This window comes from Numida meleagris, chromosome 9 (assembly GCF_002078875.1).
Source record: "Numida meleagris isolate 19003 breed g44 Domestic line chromosome 9, NumMel1.0, whole genome shotgun sequence".
NCBI lineage: Eukaryota > Metazoa > Chordata > Aves > Galliformes > Numididae > Numida > Numida meleagris.
Window position 1 is genome coordinate 13667672 of NC_034417.1, and position 17653 is coordinate 13685324.

The following is a 17653-nucleotide window of genomic DNA, read 5'->3' on the forward strand; positions in this document are numbered from 1 at the left end:
CCCTTGTCATCTTAAAACTTGCCTCAATGTGTCATAGACCTGTACTACTGTAATTATTAATTTATGTCTATAGATAGTGCTGACTGTATAAAAATACATTTCCATAGCACAATATTGTATTAGATAATAAGTATATAACTAATATTGATCCACGTCTGCATGATTATAAATTCAGCAAGTCAAATGAGCACATGCAATTTTGCAGCCAAATGGAGCACAAAAAGTCCAAAGCATAAAAACATCATACCTAGGCTCGGGGGATGCAGGGAAATAATTAGTTAAGAAGCAGTGTGGTGATACTGCAGGCTCTCCTGTAAAACGCTTGCAAAATTGCTATTCACTGGTCATGATTATCCTAACCTATAATTCACAGGATTATTATTTTCTTCTTCTTTCTTAAGAAAAAAAGAGCTTATTTCAGTTTGATGGGAGCTAGGACTTCTACCTAGAATAAGCCGTCCAAGTCAGTCACCCAAAATGTCACTTCCTAGCCCATACTCTGAATGGTATGCAATGCGATATGAATTTCACTTCAATAGTGATTCAATCTCCATTCTTCTTCCAAGCATCTCAGAAAAACTGAAGGAGATTCACGTGAGATTTCTACTCGTAATTACAGTAAAACAAGTACTCAATGAAAAGTTCAAGCAAAGCCTCTATTCAGAGCTCTGACAAATTACTGTATTTGTTTTGAACATGCATAATTCAATGAAAGGAAATGCTTTTTTTTCTTATCTTGGACACGAACCCCTCTTTGAAACTTGCCAGACAAGATTTTCTGTCCCTGTGGAAGAGACAGAGAGCACCCGCCAGCGTGCAGGGCTGGTGGGCAGGGTGTGGGAACGATGGCACGGAACTGCCTTTCTGTTTCCTGAAGTCTGGAAATCATGGGAACTTTTAGGAAAAAAAAAAAAAGCAAAAAAACCATGAAGCCACTGATCTTCATCTGAATATGGATTCAGTGAATTTAAAATTCTGATTTTTTTCGTTTTATTATATTATCATTTTGGCTAGAAAGCATGTTTTCTCCATCACATGCCTGAAATCTGCTAGAAAACTGAAACATTTCAAGCGCACAATTACTTAAGAAGGTGACACACCACTCAGCTCATTACAAGTCAAGTGCTGCAACTATGTGCTAACAAAGACTCACGACAGATTCGTTACACATTTTCTTTAGTTTATATATTTTTCCCCACGAAGGTTAGGATGACAAAAAAAAAAAAAGAAGGAAAGAAAAGTTGAGGAAAGCAGCGAGGAGAATGGGAGGGCTGCTCTTCTGTCTGCGTGCTGGCCAAGAACCCACAGCTCACCTGGAGATTCTCCTGTCCGCTTGCGCTCCAGCAGTGAAGAGTCAGGACATGGCTCCAGCGAGCACCAGCTTTCACGGTTTATCTGAAAGAAAAGGCAACAGTAAATTAAAAAAAAAAAAAAGGCCGCTTTTGCTATCATCTCTGTTTAATTCTGCATCAACCAGTGGATGGCTTAATTCCATCATAATAATAAAAATCTCAAAAAATATATATATCTTCACCATTATTTTCTTTAGCATCACTAAACAAACCACTATGGTACGCCAAAAACTGTCTTTCTCTGTGGAAAGTATGATGGCGAAGTGGCTCCCGCTCAAGGCAGGAGTTCAGAGAAAGGATGAGCCAGAGTTTAAGCTGCTAGTGGAGAAGTCAAGAAACCTGGCTTCAGTTCTCACTTCCATCTGTAGTGGGACTGCAGGCAAGATACTCCTCTACTTTCTGTCTCAGTTCACTATCTAAGGAATAGTAATTTCTTTCTACCCATATTGCTGCAAGAGTTAAAGATGGCAAGGAGCTCTGATAATATAGAAATGAGGGCTATGGAAGTGTCCAAGTCATGGTGAGAACCAGAAGTGCTTTGTACATCTGACTTCACATGTCTGCATTAACTGCAACAATGACTGTGTTAGAAAACCCCGTTTTAACACTGTCACATCACATGGTTTATTTCAACATCAGCCATATCATTTCACCCTGTTCCTCATCCTGTCCGTAACTTCCAGTCTTTCAGTCGAGATGACTGATCTGCTCTCAGCCTTCTTCCCATGCTTTACTCTTCCTCACTTGGGTTGTTTTGTCCAACTTCTTGACCCTGAAGTCTGCTGGATTATCCATAGCCCTTGGCTCACCCAACACACGTTTCTCGCTGCCTTTGCCTACAACTAGTCTGGAAACCCCTTCGCTCTCTCACCTTCAGCAGTCTGGCTGTTCCTCCTAGATGAACGTGTTTTCCAAACACCAATCCCATTGAGACCAAATCCAGGAGTTGTTTCCCCTCCCGCCTGGCTGCTCCTCACTTGCTTCAACACACAAGGTCTCACATGTTCTAGCTAAATAGTTGCTGAAACGGATGACTTAGTCTTACTTCATATGACAAATGTTTCTCCTGCCCTCTCTTTGGCTTTCCTTTCCCTCTTCTCCGACAGACAGGAGAATTTTTACTGTTTGCTTTTTGCCTCTAACCTGTCACCAGATTTCCTTAGTCATCCCGCCCCTCCTTGCCAGACTCTTATCCCTTATCCCAGGACTCTCCTACACCTGAGGGGGCTCACTGCTCTAACAACCCACCTCCCTCCTCCTCTTCTCATGAGATGACGGGCATGGCATTGCTACTCCAGCCTGGACTGCACCCACTGCTCTGCCTTGGAGAGTCTCCCACCAGGGCCTCTGGTGAGCTCCCAGCACAAAGCCAGCACTCCCCCAAGACCTGTCAGCTGCTTTCTGCAGTACATATTTCTTCCTCAGGTTTTGTCCTCCTCCATACTTCTGTGATGACAAAATAGGGTTGGAAGAGCCTTTGACAGGTCACTTAGTCCCTTTCTGCTGCTCCAAGTGAGGCTCGGCTGCAATCTAAGAGGCCTTCATACAACACACCTGTAAAATCCTCCAGCAGAGAGGATGCCATGACCTTCCCAGCCAGCAGCTCATGCTCAGGAAGGTCTGAGAGGGGAAAAATGAGTCTCCCAGGAGAACCAAAGGTTTCATGCTCTACCAGAGTGAGGCCTCAGGGTGAGTCTGCGCACTGCCCTGGGCATCCCTTCCCACTCCCAGGCATTCTACAGGCTGCTTTTCTTCCCATTAATTCCTCCCTGCCTCTGCTCATTGAATTCTCATATATACATTAATCTAAGATCCTGTTAGACCATCCTATGCATACATATCTAAAATCCTTTCCTGCAGCTCTGCTCAAACCTACGCATTTGCACACACATGCATGCCCATCTTCTCTCTTTTCTGTGGCCCCAGACCATTTCACCATATGCACACACGCACTTCAGTACAGCACCTTCATCAGCATTAAAAAGCAGTCTGAAGCTTGAGAAAAGGTTTTTTAAGTAAATAATAAAAAGAAAGGTGTCTTATTTTCCAAAGTGACAAAGACATTTAGCTTTAATTGTTGCATGGACAGTGGGTCACCCTTCTGATTGTTTCAGTGGAAGAACTAGCCTGTTCACAAGGCTCAGGTGTTTCTAACCTCAGCAATTAAACTTCACTACAGAATTTATACATATTTTTCAGTCTTAGAAAAGCTGTAAAGTCAATAAGTATCAGATTAATACTCTTTTCTCTTGAGCCAAAGCAGAATCTACTTCAGAGCACATATATTTAATTAAAGGCAAATCAAGAAATTGAGTTTGAACACACTGGAGGATAAATGCAAATTTGCTCAAGTCCACACAGATGAAGGAATGATCCATCTCAATATAAAATCAAATTCTGCCTCCTCCTGACTGCTTTGCACGTAACTCTTTCCTGAACACACTGACTCTGATTTTCCTTATTCTTAAACCAATGTAGCTCCATCAAATTAATGGAAACTACTCTTTGTTTATATTAATATCCACTACTGGAAAATGATAACGAAGCACCCTGTTCAATAATCATCAGAAAGCAAGCAAAGAATCAGAAGATTCAAGACTGTTTATAACCAGTTGACTGGTGATAGAACAAATTAAATTAGACTGAATTAATGTTATATTTTTTCCTTTAATAGAACCAGTTGAGTCATTCCCCGAAAATGCATTATAGACATTGGCATTTTTTCAAAAGAGATTTGAATATTTTTCCCATTACCCAGCCAGCTCTATCCTTTGCCAAGTATTGAAAATGTCTGCTTTTTTTCTAGAAAAAGCAGTAATGAGAAAGTAACGCTGGAGTTTGAGGTGCTGTTTCAAATGTAACTGATTATGCACAAAAATGAAGTATTAAGAAGCATTTATCTCAGTCGCCCTAATTCAGGAATAATAATAATCACCACCAAAACACAAACAAAGGAAACCACTACTATACATAAGCGTTCCCTATGCCAAAAAGAGACCAGACAGGATTTGAGGGAGGTTTACTGCAGCTCTCAGGAAACTGGGTGGTCCACAGATACCAAAAACACAAAGCCCATCATACATCGCAGAACACCGAGTACTACATTCCCTCCTCAGCAGCTGAACTGAGGGTACAGACAGCATGGGTTGCAGGGAAAATGCCATCATAAAAGCACCTGAACACCAGGGTGGGGGAATGTACTAGTAAGAAATAACCAGAAAAGCGGTTGTTTTGGGATTTTGCGAACACATGTACATCATATGTAACAAAACTATTCCTCCCTTCTCCCCTTAGCCCTTGCTCAGCCAAGAGGAGCTTGACACAGGACCTCAGGCTGATGGCCACAGAAGACAGTTAAAAAAAACCCTCGTTTTCCACCGTGCCCACACTGATTATAGCCCACTGCCACTGGGCATCCCACATCGCTGCGGCGGGAGCAGAGAGGATGCGGTGATCAGATGGCAGAAGGCAATGTGAAACAGTCCCTGGGAACAGAGCTTCAATACGCAGCTTTTGAAAGCATGCCAGGAGAGAACCAGCTATTTTTCCATGCCGAAGCCTGACTGTGTTTATCTGCAGCTCAGACGCTGAATGAATCATGGGAGCATGTCCCCAGGCACCAAAAAGTGAATCCCGGAGGATTTTCTGTTTGCCTGTGAAACGCTAGCAGCCTCAATGTCCAAAGAGGGCTTCAGGACAGCAGCTGGGGCTGCAGGCAGCAGACAGTTGGGCCGTTCATTCTGGGCACGCACGCCTGTATTTCCTGAATCTCAGAGACGTTTTCCTGCAGACGTTTAATTTGAAACTCAAAGTGACTTAGTAAAGAAGCCTCTTCGCATAAGAAAAGGACAGCACTAGACAATGTGCGAGCCAAACAGGCCGCGATGTTCTCCATCATGTGGGAGCGATTAGTGACCGCCAGCCCTTATTCCCTCCGCTTCCTATTCAGCATCTCCCTGGGCCCTTCCTTCCTTTCCCTAACGCACCCATCTGTCCGGGGGAGTTCTCTAACCCTTTCCAGCCCTCTCAGGGCCTGCCCACCAAAACCAGAATCCGTTCCTCCTCCTCAGAAGTCCCTACAAGGGACTGTCCCCATATGAGAGCTTCCTTTCCAAGGCAGGCACTGGAGCTTCCCAAACCTGCCAGGCCTTCTTGTGACTCAGAAGATTTAGATGGGGTGATAACCATAGAAAAGTCCTCCTCTTCCTCCCTCTGGTTTCATCTGAGCTCTTCTGAGAGCGCTTCCATTTCACGATAACAGGAACACACTGACCTCTCAGGAAATCTCCTGTTTTAAACGTTTGCACTTGTCACCGTCCCTGGTAGCAGTATAAATCAACACCAAACGTCTCCAAGCAGAAGGAACAACATGATTTTAAATTTCATTTCCTAGCAAATCTCTAGAGATTCATCTTCCTTCCACATTGTTTTAACTTTGTCCTGATTTTACAAGTTTCCATTTCTCTCTCTCTTTTTTTTTTTTTTCCAGCTTCCAACCTAGCACAAAGAAAAATATTTAATAGAGTAATTTGAGCTTGCTTGGTGCATCATTAAGTACTTGTGCACTGTACTGAGGTAACTGACACTAGGAAAGATTTCAAATACTGACAGAAAAATTACAAAAGCAAAAACTAAGCTCGTTTCTTTAATTGCAATTATAACTAATTTGTTTCATAATCAGGAATGATACAATGATTTTCAGAAGTTTTAATGCAAATCTTAACTCTTCTTTAGGAACAAACTGCTCCTCAAAAAATTTCCTGTAGGATTCTCTTTTCAATGTTTCTTTTAACAAACTTCTAGCTTTACAGTTCCATTGATAACAGAATAATCTGGTGGTTGCCTTTTAATTCATAAACTAGGAATTAAAGTTAATTCATCCCCTTCAAAAAAACACCTTTTAAGATCCTGCAAAACTCTTTGAAGAGTAGTGTGAGGGATGGGGCACCTGGGAAAGGACTCTCACCACCCTCCTTCAGCAGCCATTGTTGCAAACAGCCTTCACCTGCACAAAGCTCGAGAGTAGAAACTCAAAAGCAATGCTTTGATAATCACCTTTCCAAATAGAATTGAGAGATATCAATTTACTTACAAATTCCAGTCTATATATTTTTCTATTTTTTTTCCTATATTTTGTAATTCCTGGTGTATTTTCTTGCCTTAGGCTTTACTGGAAGGTTTTACAATGTGGATGAAGGACACAGAGAAAATCCTCCAACGTATCTCAAAAAGGACTAAGTGACAACACTTGCAATTCCACAAGGATTTCTATTATCTGTTTATCATCTAATACAGTCAATATGCTACATCAAACCTTCTGCCTTTGTAGAATGCTGGCATTGATGCCTCCCTCTGAGGACCACAATTTCTCAGGGAGGTTCAACATGTCCTTGCTCACAGCAACAAGCACACAGCTCTGAAGAGAACCACACTAAAGGAAGAGGTTCCTACCACCACAGGACATATTAAATGGCTGAATAAATTAGCACTTTGCGGTGTAAGAGCAATGCTGAATTCCTTGAGTACACTCTTCTTCCTGGCAATGTCCCAAATGGGAAAGTGAGCATCTTGCCCAAGAACATTTTCCGCCCTTGGCACTGGGGGATCTTCCGCCAGCAGCAGAATTAGAGCCCTGTTAATAACAAGCTTTAATTAAACTTTGAATATGAGAACAATGGCTTTACATAAAAATAACAACTCTTGACTAGAATGGGAGCAAAATTAACCTTGGGCACATAAATGTTTGTGTGAAAACCCATCCACTTCATTTAAGCTACCCTCCCATTTCTAATTCCACACGAGGCATGAACAGACAAAGTTCTCTGCAGCACAATAAATACACCTTTTCCTATTGAACCTTCAGGAACGAAATCACTGTGGGTAGATACTGTTTTCAGGATTAAAGTTCAGATTTGCTTTAGGGCCACAAAGTTCAGTGACAAAGGACAGTGCTTCCCTCAGGCCCAGACCCCAAAGGAGGAAAGAACATGGTGCAGCTCAATGAGATCTGCTTACCTGAAGGGCAGCTGCATTAAAACTTCTTTCCCTGCTTAGGAAGAAAACTTACACATTCTGCTTACCAGTAACAGTTTGTGCATTCATCTACAGAGCTGCAGTGTAGACAGAATCAATGAACAACTGGAAAAAATAACCACATTTCCAGTTGTGACTGCTCAGTCTCCCATTCTCAAAGCAAGCCTATTTCTTATTTTCTGACTGCAAAAAACAGCCTGGTCACCCAGACTTGGACACTTCTCTAACTGCATGTACTTGCAAGGTGCCAGCTCCGGTGGTATCTGTGTTCTGACCCCAGGGAGTTATATTTGTGGTGGCAGGCAGAACATGGGATATAGCTGCCAACTCACACACACAGGCCCATTGAGACTTTCCATTTTGGGACTAGGAATAATGTAGTGCAAACTGCTTTACCCTGCCTGGGGCTCAGTTAATCATTCAGCGAGCAGATATCCCACCTGACCCACACCTTTCTTCATCTGCTACGCTGCGATCTCAGAAGGAAAGATGATGTCAAATTTTTACACCACTTCTACATCAACTAGGGTTTGGGGTACTGCATCAAACCACTATGGTCAATAACCAAGAACATTGTGTTTGCATTGCTGCAGCAGCAAAAAGAGCTACAGTACAGATGAAATTCTACCCTCAGCAACAAGCTAAGACACAGATTTACCCACTGCCTCCTGCTTTCATGTGTGGGGAGGAAGAGGAACACATCTTAAAGCAAAAAATAACTGTGTGCATCAGCCCTCAAAATTGCTGAGGTTTTTTTTGTAACTTCACAAACCGCTTTTTCAGGCACAATCTAAACATGGAAAATTTTAGCCCCAACATAGCAATCCTTCAGAAGGCACATGCATTGCAAAATAGCTTGTAGGATCCAAAATTCTTTTGCAACTTTATCAGGCTGAAGGGGGCTCTGAGCACCTGATCAGCTGTAGGTGTCCCTGTTCATTGCGAGGAGTTGGACTAGGTGGCCTTTAAGGGTCCCTTCCAACCCAAATGATTCTATGGTTCTGTGAGAATACCATCTATAAACAAAAACCAGCCAAAATGACAAAAGACACTCTCTGTTCACAACTCGTTCCAGCTGCCTTCCCCACCAGCTGTTTTTCTTTCCTATGTCACGATTACTGAGTTCCTCATCTTAAAATGAAGAAAAGGACATATTTACCTACCACCCAAAGAAAAGACAGCTTGCACAAGTTAATCACTAGGCCAAACTGAAAGCTGCTAGGTACTTAGCAGGTATCTTGTTACAATTTCATTCCAATCAAACTCTGTTAATGGAGACTCTATTTGGTTTTGCTGTAAGGACTTTTAATTGCTATTCAATGTTTGACACTGAAGAAAAGCCTACACACCGAAATATGGTGACCTAGATAAGTATTTTAATTAAAAACAAAACCAACCAAAGAAAAAAACAAACCCCAAACAGCTCCCTCGTTAAGGATCTGATCCAGCTCCCATTAACGTCAAGAGATGATCTGCCACTGACGCAGTCTAATGCTGGCTTAGATCCCTGGATCAGCAAAATTTAATTTAATCTACTGGTTATGTTATAGAAACCAGCTAAAACATAAGAATGACTAAATAACAAGATTAAGCTGCTTGTAACGTAGCTGTCACTAGCACCCTCTATTTTAAACATTTGCACTATTTACAGCCAATGTTCAGAGCAGCAATGCGTGCACACATGCACACATGTATGGACACTGAGTCATTTGCAGGAACAGACAGCACAACCCACAGTTTTGAAACTCAATTAGGAAAATACTAGTGGGAACTAACAAGAGCCATACTTTGTTATAAAATCTAAGCTTTGCTGAACAAAAACTAATTTAGGGAACTAATGACATCAGAAATACTGAAGTCAGATAATTATAGCAAATTACATTTCAACCAAGGCATCCAGATAGTCTTGATAAAGACTGTCTTTTTATACTTGCAACCAAGGTTGTCCAGGGTACCTCTTTTCCCAAGTCTCATTAAGCAGTGAGTTGACACGAGTAGTGTGCATACAGTATGTCTACAACTTTTAATGACTCATAAGGTTTATCTAGAGATTGAATCCCATGGGATTCAAACATTAAGATAAAGGTTCAAACATTACTCAACAAGATCAAGTGGGTATGGAAAACAAGTTGTAGTTATTTCTGCTCGGTGTCACAAAAGAAGCCACCAAAGGATCCATTCAATTAAAGGAAAAAAAAATAACTTTCATTCCTAAGCAATGCTAATTAATCTAACAAGTGTTAGGTCCATTCTGGTGCACATAAATTAGAACCAGGACCACTGAAAATAAAAATATTTATCTCTTCAGTCCTCGTACAAACCCTGAAACTGGGCATGAAGCAAAATCCATAAAAAGGAAGCCCCATGGTTGTGCAGAAACCCACCGCTTCCGATAAGAAAAGGAAACAGAGAGAGAAGAGAGGGGCAAAAGAAATGCTCGTTCAGGAGTTAAGATATCTGAGGCAAGCTGTGTTTTGCAGTTCCTCTGGCTGCTTTCCGATTTCCATCCACTTTGCCAGGAAACTGCTGAAGCTCCAAAAAGCTGTTAGGGAGAGGACATTCCCAGACTGCCACTGTGCCATTTGGTGGAGTGCTTGCTAATTTTAGATTAGAGGAGGAACGCTGGGACAATTAGCCAAGAGCCGCTCCTGGCTTTTGCTCTGACCAATCTACCAACAAAATTCACACCCAAACAATAAGAACAGCAACACCTTTCAAATATAAACAAAAAACAGAGGCAAGAGAGGATCCACCATACCTTTTTCAGCAGGGGAAGGGGAGGGGGGGGGACACATTTCACTCCAAAAATGAACACTGGCAATGAAAATTCTTGACTGAACGGCACAGAAAAACCACCTGCGACTTGTGAAGTTTGCAAAATACAGTGGGAGAGTTTAAGGGCAGAAAAGACAGGGGTAGAGGGAAGATGGCCAGAAGGGTTCTCTGGAAGAGTGGTTGCATGCTACAATGGATAATTCTGAGATAACAGCAAACCACTTCATGCCAAACATCACCACTGCAACCCATCTGCATGCTGAAGGGTGCAAGCTCCTCCACCTGAACCCCCTTCCCTGCAGCACCCGAGAGGAGGAAGGAGCAGGATAAGCAACGTAAACAACCACCATACCTTTAACAACACCACATCTACAGCCCTGTCCACCTTGGAGATGTCACACAGGCTGTACCGCCTCTTGTGCCGCTCGTACATTTTGTCCAAAGGGCCACGAGCAGAGGAGCAGAGCCCACCATGAACCCCAGAGTGCCTGCAGTGCTCCTGGCCACTCGCACGCGTGCTCGGAGAAGTCCCCGCTGCTCCGAGCCTCTCAACAGGAAAAAGAAAATCCCAGAGCTGCGACCGCTTGATAAAGTCTTCTTGGAACAGATTTGCTTGTACAAACACAGGAACTTATAGAAAACAGAAGGTATATCGAGAAAGCTTTATACGTATGATTATTATTTCTTTCGTAGCTGCTAAGAATGGTATCAGCCTTCCTGTTATATGAATAAGAATAATAAAAAGTTTTCCAGGCAACTTCGATATCCGAAAAGCATCAGAATGAAAATTCTGATAGAGGACAAAAGCCAGACAGATGCAACAGGAACCCTGATGCTCCGAAGGGGAAAAGCAGGAGGTAGGCTCAGCCACAATGTGTCTGATTCAGAGGAAAAAAAAAAAAAAGGGATTTAAAAAAAAAAAAAAGAAGTCGATCACTGTATCCAAAGTAAATACTGCCACCAATGTAAGTTTTCTTTCAGCGCACGAGGATGTGAAAGAAACAATAAAAAAGGTGTTTTCTTCCTTTTGAGTCAGTCCACCGTTCACCAGGCAGGAGGGCTCGGCTTTGCGTTAAGTTTAAATTTCTAATGACAGCACGGGGCAAAAGGAAAGAAAATAATGAAATAAACCACTCCCTCCTGGCTTGGGCTGGGACAGCCCTACTTGCCTTTTTAGTACTGCACCACCAGCGTCCTCAGCTTTGAATATTTCTTTGCAGTTGTGGGAGCATGATTCATCTCCTCAAAAAAAAAAAAAAAAAAAGAGAAAAAAAAAGAGAAGGGAGTGGAGGAAGAAGCAGCAGCAGCTTTCCTTCGGCAGCTCCTTCCACCTCCTGCTTCAGGCTCTCAGCGCATTTGTGCAGTGCAAAGATGGAGAAGCGAAGGGACGCGCTTTGGGAGAGGTGAGGAGAGGGAGGACAGCTGCGTTTCCCTCTCCCCTGGGGCCAGGTGGATGGATGACAGACAGACAACTTCAGGCTCAGCGCTTCCCCAAAACAGGAATGGAAACTTATGATTCAATCGGTGCACCACAAAAAAAAAAAAAAAAAAAAAAAAAAAAAGCAAGCAAGCAAGCAAAAGATTTCAGTAACTTGCACTCAGGAAAATACAAGTTTCTCTCATTTATTCTAATCTGGGAGGCAGAGCTTTTTTTTCTTTAAGAAAAAAAAAAGAAGGGCAAACACAGGGTTTCTCAGTTTTTCTAATGCCGGGCTAGGCAGCAAGTCTCTCCCCTCTCAATAGCTCATTCACATCAGCTGGGCCCTGCATGCATGCTGCCACATGGTTTCCTGTTTTCAAACTGCCCCCTCGCAGCCCCCTCCGCTTTCCACCCCACCCTGACCTCACCAAGGAGAAAATGTTTCCATCCTTCCCCGGCTTTAAACATTCTCTCATTCACCGATTCAAAAGCGAATGGGGGCGGTTTAAAAAAAAAAAATAGAAAAAGAGAGGAAAAGGGAAAGAAAGGGGTTCTGGAGTTGGATTTGAGTGCAGGAGTTTGCATTGAGCAAACTCGCTGCTTGGTTTGAGGAGAAAGCTGGGAACTGAGTGATCGTTAAACTTATGCTGCAAAGCAGGAGACACAGATGTCAGAACCAGTGCTATCAAACCAACATTTAATTGCAGATCTCAAAAAGCCACCCTAACCAACAGCTGGCGGACACTGCCAGCGCAGATCAACATGAGTTTGCAGCACATGAATGCAAGAAAACTCTTCCAAAGGAGGCCTAAATCCAGAGATCCCACCACACTGGAGCTCCTCACTTTCTAGTGCTATCTGCTCGTCTGGCCATCCAAACCAAAGCCTGCCCATGAGTTATGCAGGAACTGACTCACGTACACACCTCTCTGGTAAAATAATGAAGAACGGGAGTTCGCAGAAACGCTAGGCATTATTTTGGGCTACACTGGGTGTGACACGCCCAATCCATACAGTCAGATCATGCAGAAGCCTAACTGCCCTCTGGATCCAGTAGGAAACGAGCTGAGGGGCATCATTACCTCATTGCTCGGCGGCGCAGTGGCCAGGCCCGGCGCTGGGCATGGCGCATGAGGACGCCCTCCATGCTGAAGCAGAATGGGGACACAGCGGGTCACCTCCTCCCGGCACGTGGCTCTTACCTAGTCACTGCGAGGCATCCCACCCCGCTCTCACGAGGCTGCAGGCTCACCCTCACAAAAAGAAGCTTCATCTCCCCAGCCCACAGACAACTGGGAGGATCTCCTCTTAGGCCTCCCCTGCTCCAACATCCCCAGCGTGAGAGCTCAGCCAATGACTCTGTTCTTCCCAGTAACAAACAAAGCTTCTGCTTTCAGTATTAGGACACCCACAGAATGTGGTAGTGCTTTGGGGACTTTCTGGAGTCACCGGTTTTCTCTACAAGTAATGAATCCCAGCAATCACGTGCCCATCAAGATGAGGAATCAGAAATGGCTGTGACAGCATTCCAGCCCCTCAAACGCTACCATAAAAGGCTGGGATTTCCTCAAATCTAAATTTACAAGACAGGAACCTATAAACAAAGCGTGTGAATTCAGGTCAGGTAAAGGAATCTGCAGCAATCACCATGCCTTAATGATGCTCTACTGTTTGCTATGTAGCATCCATATATTTTCTAACCAATACAGCACTTTAAATTTGTTTTCACATCGCTCTATTGATAGCTGCTGGCATGTAAGGCTTCTCCTCATCCACTGGCCAAGATTCACTCAAGGGACAACTTCAGAGCTCTGTGCTTCGCTTAACGCATTTCGTCTTTGATCACAGTTCCTCTCTGACAACCGGGAGATTGCCACTGAGCATCACTACTGAGCGCACAGTGCATGTTCCCGGAGATGTGAGATAGATCAGCCTTGTAGCTGCGTCATACCCATGTCTTTTGTGGCTGCACACGCACTCACCCTTCCCAAAGGTGAGGAGAAATGAGAAACGTCTCTAGCCAAAGGAGGTGGGGAGATGCACTGGGAGATGTACAACCTTCATAGCAAGAAGTCAAGAAGAGGATGACAGTTTTCCTAAGCTAGGCAGGAGCATCTTTGTATGGCTGAAAGCCACAAGTAATCCAGTGCATGCTGCCATGGGGCAGCAGGGAGCAGAAACTTTAGGGGCACATCGCTGGCAGGTGGCAAGAGCTGGCCGAGTGACTCCCAGGACTCGTGTCTGTGCCCTGACTGTGACTCAGGAAGACCTGCCGCCCTCCGTAAGTACCATGCTTTGATCTAGCGAGGATCAGGAAGCTAATGCCAGCTGATCCACTTGGATGCTCTACACGATCAGCTACAAAGGGAAATGATCAACAAAAAAACAAATAAACCTGTAAGAAAAATCCCCTTCTCTCTCCTCTCTTCTCAACCTTAAGCTTCCAAATCCCTAATTTGTTCCAAGAGTTTTTTTCTGTGGTTATGTTCCTGACTCACAGCCAAGATCAGGAGGCCAGTGACGACTGCAAGCACCCGAGGTCCATCTCATCTTAATTTCCACCCATCTTAATCCGACTGCTGGGGGGAGGAAAAAACACAAAAAACTCCACACCATAATATAAACAGACAGCAGATAATGGGCCAGACATACTCCCACTTGGGAGACCATCACTCCCTTCCCATGTTAGGTGGGGCTTCAGCTGCATTGTTTCAGGGTAGAGATCCTGCCCTGCACACAGCCCTATGGACACAGAGGCACGCAGAGGAGATGCAGAACACAGGCTCAGCTCAGACAGAGCACAACAAAAGCTTCCAGCCCCTTTTGTCCATCTGTTTAAAGCACTCCTCTGAACGCCACATGCACGTTTACACATAATACAGCACTTAGGCTCAGAAAACACAACGCACAAGACAATCAGAGGATAAAGATTAAAAGAAAATAACTTCATCCAGCAATTAATTCTGTCTTCTGCTCTCCCTTCCTGCAAGTTGCTCAAAATGGAGCAGAGACGCGCGCAGCCCGGGCCATCGGCTGCTGATGCGACACTTCTGGGCTGCTTATTGAAACCATCTGGAAGCGCTGAGCCGCTCGGTGCAGACAGGAGTTTGAAACTACCCAATCATTTCATATCCAAACCAAAGTCCAGTGCTGTGAATTTCAAGGGAAGGGAAAAAAAAAAAAAAAAAAAATCAAAAACGCAAGCACTCAATTGCACCATATGATCTGTAACTCATCCAGATAAAACTTCTCCTCCTCTCTCCGCTAACAGATCTCTTAATGACAAGGAAATCATGGTGATTCTAAAACAGACAGCGCTATTGTTATCTGTTTCAAATTACTTTTGCCATATTGTTATGAAACACTGAAAATGATGCAATCTGCAGAAATACTGAGGCGCATTAACATTTTAAACCACGGCTCTGATAGGAACTAAGGGAGCCGCACATGAAAGGAAAAAATTCTCCCGCTCTTAAGCAAGTCAAAACCCACTTTTGGGCACTAGATGCAGGAGATAATAAATTTGTCAGACAGCAAAAGAAAATAATTACAATTCAAATTTCTCTTAAAAGAAATCAGCTTTTTGGAAAGTGATTTAAAAATCCTATGTTTCTGGCACTTGCCAGGAGAGACAAAACAACCTCCTTCTTTTCCCAAAACTAAATAAGGCAAAGGAAATCTGCACTCTAATACTGCAAAGCCTGTAAGAGGAGCGTGTCCAATCTGGATGGGAAGGCGCATCCGGCGTGTCTGCCGGGAGGCAGGTCAGCACTGCCGAGCACAAACCTAGGCAGATGCTCCAGCATGGGGCTGGAAGGTGAGCAGGCAAAGGCTGAGCACCAGCAGGCACCCATGCTGCACGCGTTGGTAAAGATTAACTTAAAGAACGCATTTCTCATTCTTACAAGAGGATTGCAAGACAGAGAAGAGGGTTGAGATTGAGCTGTTCCAGCCCAGCCTGTCCATCCGCATTGCCACAGTGGTATTTTGGCCCAGGGTGTACCCCTGTGGATGTGGCATGACCCACCTGTGCCCAGCTGAGCAGCATCCTCTTCACTGGGCAGCCCCAAAAGGAAAGCTGTGATGCTGGATTCCCCTATGAATCCAAAAGAAAGAGGAGGCAGGGAGAGGGATGAAGATGGTCCCCTACAGTCTGTCACGTGGATCCTGTCCATGGCAAGCACTGTGCTGCTGTAGCCCAGCTTAATCCTTGGGGCAAATCTTCTGCAGCACCAGAACAAATTTGAGTCTCCAGTTTGGGCAGCCCCAGCTCTCTTATTTCCCCATTTTAATCAATCAGATCTTCACACTAAGGACTGGGGAAGGACAACTCTTTGTGTAGCCACCTCGTACTTTGGGCAACACAACTGAGCTGAATCCTGCATCCAAACAAAGCCTCGTACAGCTGCAGCCTGTGTTCCAGCTTAGAGACAGAGCTGTCTAATAAACAGCTGAAGAGCCCCAAAGAAGGAATGAGGAGGACTTGGAAAGCTCTCAGACATATGGATACACGGAGCGCGTGGTTTGAGAAAATACAAAAACACCTTGAGAGACCTTCAGCCATTTCCTGACCTTCACTTTTCTAGCATTTCTCAGAGGCTTGGTGTACATTTCTCAGGAATTTCTATTGTGCAAATAACCTTCAGAAAAATGCCGAGGCTTTTGTCTGCCACAGGAGCATGCCTGGACATCCTTTCAGAGGAAGCAAACTGCCCATCTTATTGCTCCCAAATGGTTACAGGAGAAACACATCCCACACATGAGATTAGCAACCTCTCAGCTGATCTTACATCAGTCTGCAGCATACAGTTCTGTCTTTACCAAAAATAACTGCAAATGGAGATGGCTGGCTGGCTGAAGTGCTGTGGGAGCTTGGACAATGTCAGATGGTGTTAGCTCAGCTTCAATTTCACTTCATGTTTTTCGTATCTAATGTGCAAATTGTACGTTCTCACAATGAGAAATTATCTTTGCTGCCATTCTAGCAGCCCAGCGCATGGCCCACCATCACCAAACTCTCTCCAAAATGAGAATGCGTGGCTCGGGGGCTCAGTCCCTGAAACACCAACTGAAAAGCAGCTGAAAGAAAACAAATAAGGGAAGACAGAGTTAAAACAGGATTTGATCCCCACATGGAATGCCATTAATGACCATTTTAGTAGCTCTGAGAGCAAATCGGGTTCTGGTGATCCCAGCCCCTGGGATCTGGAAAGATAATGGAGCAAATAAACAGATTTAAAGTAGTGAATTGTATTTATAAGAGTTTTCAAGCTATTGTAAGCATTACATGAGTCACTTGAAATTGGTTTGCACATGACATCCCCTAAATATTTGAAGGGCTGCGCAATCTACGTGATACCCAAACAAGCAATGCCCAGTAACTCATCCTATAGGGGAGTTAATCTGTCACAAATGCAGGAAGATGGGGATGTTTCATTACCTACAAAGCTGACAAATTGAAAAGGAATTTTTCCATTGTATACCATGCATAATAAAAAAAAGCATATTCTCACATCACTGGGATAAACCTTTGATACAGATATGGACTGACACAAATAAAACCATATTTTCCTTTATACCATAATAATACATTCCAGAAGGAGCAAAGCCTTGCAGCTGGAAGGTTAGGATGAGGTTTGTGCAGGAAAGCAGACCGCTTTGCATTTGCACAGTGCAAAAAACATTGTCTTCCCAAATAACAGCTGAGTACACGCTCCTGCAGGCATGGCACAGGGGCAGGCCTCACCCTAACGAGACTGGGTCAAGGATAGGCCTGGGGGATGCTTCTATTGAAAGAGAGCTAAAAACAGGGACAGCAAGGAAGATTGCATAGATGAATTGGCGGATAAAGCCCAAAAAAGAGTGACGTACAGTATCAGGGAGTAAAATTAACAGACAATATAAAAGTGACACATCTTTAGCTGAGGAAATTATTCAAGTTTTACCATTCTTTCATGCCTCCTCTGTAATCCAATTGAAAAGCAGAGGAGGTCATTCAAATGAATGAGTCACGCCAGAAAATGATTCAGCTTCCCTCCCTTTTCCTTTTTTCCTTTTAATTGAAGTTGCTGGG

At 43.7% G+C, this 17653-nt stretch overlaps 1 protein-coding gene across 12 annotated transcripts in view; it reads right to left on the reverse strand.

The window, feature by feature from the left end:
• AKAP13 (A-kinase anchoring protein 13) overlaps positions 1–17653 on the reverse strand; it is a 197250-nt gene that overhangs the window by 58977 nt on the left and 120620 nt on the right. For 10 of the 12 annotated variants that reach the window (XM_021407540.1, XM_021407539.1, XM_021407535.1 and 7 more), the window contains one exon: positions 1314–1395. In XM_021407540.1, the coding sequence (XP_021263215.1) occupies positions 1314–1395 (82 nt within the window). Of the gene's footprint in view, positions 1–1313; positions 1396–10512; positions 10714–17653 lie in introns of those variants that run through there. The other 2 variants (XM_021407544.1, XM_021407545.1) reach the window with 2 other exon arrangements.